Genomic DNA, 3,568 nt, shown 5'->3' on the forward strand with positions numbered 1-3,568 from the left:
TCCCTCTGGGGCACCTGGCACTGGCCACTGTAGGAAGACAGGACACTGGGCTAGATGGACCTTTGGTCTGACCGTTTTTATGCCCTTGAACTCCTCCCACAGACAGGCAGACCTGGGCAGCCTCACGACTGTCCCCACTGAGCACAGCTTGCTGCTGTGCCCTTGGGCTGGGGGGGAGAAAGGATCACAGAGGGTTAATTCCTCTGCATGTGATCCATCCTCTGGCCTCTCTTTACTTGAGCTGACAGGTTTATTCCTGGGCCTGGAGCTCATGCCCATGAAGTGATGCCTCAGAATAGGTCTCAGGGGGCAGTTAATGCTTGTCTGGAAAGTGACTTCCCTAGGAGATGGTTTAATTACCTCTAGTGTTGGCAACAGCCGTCGCTTGCCCCTTTAGCCCCAGCAAGATTGGGGTAGCTGTGACCACAGCGGCCTGTTCACAAACCAGCATCTAAGCTGCTCCGAGGTACTTTACAATCCCTCACAGTGCTACTGCAGGCTGGCCCATCCAATGCCACCGCTCAAGAATCACTCCCAGCAGCTCCCAGCTAACATAAGTGATGAATAATTGTTAGATCCTGGCATTAAAAATGGGCTGAAACCTGACACTTGTGACCCCACTATCATCAAAGCGATGGCTGCATGTGGGAAGCTGTGTCTACCCTCTGAAGCACAGAGGTCTGGCAAGCAGAGGTGGGGGGCATGAGACAAAAACCAGAGCTGGGGTTTTCAATAAAAAATAGTGCTCTTTATTATAAATTACAGAAATGCTTCCTTTCGGACTATAAATATAAATATGTGCAAAGTTTCTTCTGAGTCTGGTTTACGTTGAGTTTTCAAGCATGTTGAACTCAGCCTTCAAGGCTGGAGGTGAAGGCAGAATCTTTATAAAAGACAGGGATTCAGGCAGGGCTGTAAATGGCGCTTTCTCTAAAAGCCAGAAAAACCCAGCTGCCCTTCCCAACCGCAGCCCAGACAGCGGCTCCAGGGTGACGGGTTCCAGGGTGCTCCGTTGTTGCTACATTCCTGTAGGGGATCAGTGCCACGGTTGCCACCATGGAGCAGTGCAGCTGGGGACCCGGCAAACCCACAGCCCCCAGATCCAGCCAGAGACTGTAGAGAATCGCAGCTTCTGGAACCCTCTGTGAAGCTGAGATTCGAGGGGCTGGGGCAGGGGCAGGGGCTGGGAGAAGCCCTGATGGGTCAGCACTTCAGAATAAAGATCTAACAACAACTCATCCCGTTGGGGCTCATTGCAACGATGTGCTCACATGGAACTCTTTGGTGCCGATGTGCCATCGGGACGGGTTCCTTTCCCAACTGGGATTCACTATTCATAGCCTGGACCATCATTGTAAGTGTTGCCTGTAATGTGCAGTAACCCAGTCCATGGGACGAGGATGGAGTTTAAGGCTTAGTCCCCTGGATAATGGTAGTGAGGGAAAAAGGCAGCATCCTCCAAGTCTGGGGCTTGGTGTGAAAGGAGCTTCCAACCACAAGGAGGCGGTGAGAGGTAAAAAATCACTTTCCCCTTAAAACTGAGGAAGAGTTTTCAGGCACTAGCTGGATTCCAGTGCTTTCCTTCTACTATCTTCAGACCAGCTTTGTTACCAGAGCAGCTCCAGTTTGGTCATATCACTGTGGCCAGAAAATGGGGGAGAGGATCTGAGCCACAGCTGAGCGACAGTAGTTTGCAAGGTACACATCTTGCATGGGCTGTTTGCAAACTGTTCAGCACGGCTCCTTCCCAGCAGTTGCCCTCATATCTGGTGGGACCGCCCCAGAAAGAGATACAGTTCTCACTGGGCTGCCGAAGAGGAGGCAGGCTGTGTACAGGAGCTTCAGTATGTTAATCCTTAGTCAAGTCACTTCAGTCTCTTGCCATTACCTAGAGGGGGCTCCAAACTGTCCCTGGGTTAGACCCCAACACGCATACACAACTGTAGACGTCTCTGTGCTGGGCAGGGCCCACTGGTCACCCCTAAGTTCACTGTCATCCCCCCCACTCCCTTTCCAAAGGGGGCAGGGGCCTGTTTTTGTCCTGAAAGTTCATGCTCCACTAGATCATTGTGCCCCCTGCTCGGCTTTTGTGCTTATGCCGCATGCTGCTCCTCCCGCCGCACTCCTTAGAGGGGGGCATCATACTGGTCCAGGAACTCCTTGATGGGGCCTGGCAGTTGAGTCATCTTTTCGTAGGAGTCCAAGTGCCCATTGACCGTCTTGCGGCAGAGGTGCTGCAGGCTGGACACGTTGGAGGAGAGCGGGCGGCTCAGCACCAGTGGGATTTTCTCGCCCCCGGAGTAGATGTAGTAGGCACGCTTAGGGTGTGGGGCCCCTCCGGGCTGCTCGGGAAGGGGACACGGAGAAGGAGGCATGTAGTGATGCACCAGCTTGAGGACGCAGTCGAAGCGGGGCACAGGCTGGCTGCTGCGGGGGTCGGTCTGCAGAGAGAAGCTGTCGCCCTCGCATTGGATGCGCAGGTTCTTGGTGCCTGACTCCGTCTTCACGCTGAGGGTGAAGAAGTGCCGCTGGTCGGAGCTGTCTCTGATGAGGAAGGTGCCCGCCGGCTCCGCGCTCAGCAGCAGGTTGGCATCGCTGCCCGTTACCGTGCTCCAGTAGAAGCCGCTCTCCTGCAGCTTGCGCACGGCGTTCACCACCAGCTGGTACTCGCTCTTGGAGCTGAAAGTCTTGAGGCGCAGGCTGGTGTCCAGCGGGCGGCTCATCCCAGCAGCGGGGAACTTGCTGTGGGTGACCATGGCGCAGGGAGCCAGCTTCGCGAGCTCGGCGGTGCTGCTGCCTTGTGCAGCGGCTGCTAAACCATCACCTGGGGGAAGCAAGGACAGAGACTCAGAAAAACGGGGCTCCCAGGACCAGCTGCCCCCGCCCCAGGGCGCCCGCCCCAGGACCGGGGGTGCCCCCTCCCCAGGACCAGCTGCCCCCGCCCCGGGGCGCCCGCCCCAGGACCGGGGGTGCCCCCTCCCCAGGACCAGCTGCCCCCGCCCCGGGGCGCCCGCCCCAGGACCGGGGGTGCCCCCTCCCCAGGACCAGCTGCCCCCGCCCCGGGGCGCCCGCCCCAGGACCAGCTGCCCCCAGTGCCCCGCACTAGCGGTCGCTGGGCTGCGGCCTCCCCGCGCCGTGCCGTGCCGTGCCGTGCCGGGGCCGTTACCTGGGGCGGGGCGGCGGCGCGGGTCTCGCTGCGGGTCTGGCTCCAGACAGGGCAGCGGGCTCCCGGCGGTGCGCGCCCGGCTCGGCGCCTTCCAAAGCTGCCGGGGCCGCTCGGGGCCGCCTCTTATAGCGCCGCGGCCCGGCCCGGCCCCGCCCTCGGCTTCCTGGAACTCGGCTTCTTCTTGTAACGCCGCGGGCCCCGCCCCGCCGAGCGCCCCGGGCAGCGCGCCAGGCAGCGCCGGCCCATTCCGGGCAGCGCGGGGCTCCCCCCGCGGCTCCCGCTCGCGCTTTCCTTCTAAGAAGCGCTGAGTCCCCGGCCCGCGGCCGCCGGGCCGCTCCCGCGGGGCCAGCGCCGAGCACCCGGGCTGCAGCGGGGGCGCCGGCCGGAGGGCAGGGCCGGGCT

At 60.4% G+C, this 3,568-nt stretch overlaps 1 protein-coding gene across 1 annotated transcript; it reads right to left on the reverse strand.

Moving 5' to 3' along the window:
* Positions 1-726: 726 nt before the first annotated feature.
* Positions 727-3,325, reverse strand: SOCS3 (suppressor of cytokine signaling 3). The gene is made up of 2 exons (XM_084646603.1): positions 3,167-3,325; positions 727-2,824 (listed from the first exon to the last, which is right to left on the reverse strand). The coding sequence occupies exon 2, from the start codon at positions 2,754-2,756 to the stop codon at positions 2,127-2,129; it is 630 nt and encodes a 209-aa protein (XP_084502729.1). The 5' UTR covers positions 2,757-2,824; positions 3,167-3,325; the 3' UTR covers positions 727-2,126.
* Positions 3,326-3,568: the final 243 nt, after the last annotated feature.

Source organism: Lepidochelys olivacea (genome assembly GCF_965140295.1).
Source record: "Lepidochelys olivacea isolate rLepOli2 genome assembly, chromosome: 14".
Classification (NCBI taxonomy): domain Eukaryota; kingdom Metazoa; phylum Chordata; order Testudines; family Cheloniidae; genus Lepidochelys; species Lepidochelys olivacea.

Excerpts from the sequence above, each read along its gene's own strand:
- SOCS3 (XM_084646603.1), bottom strand. The coding sequence starts at position 2,756 with ATGGTCACCCACAGCAAGTTCCCCGCTGCTGGGATGAGCCGCCCGCTG.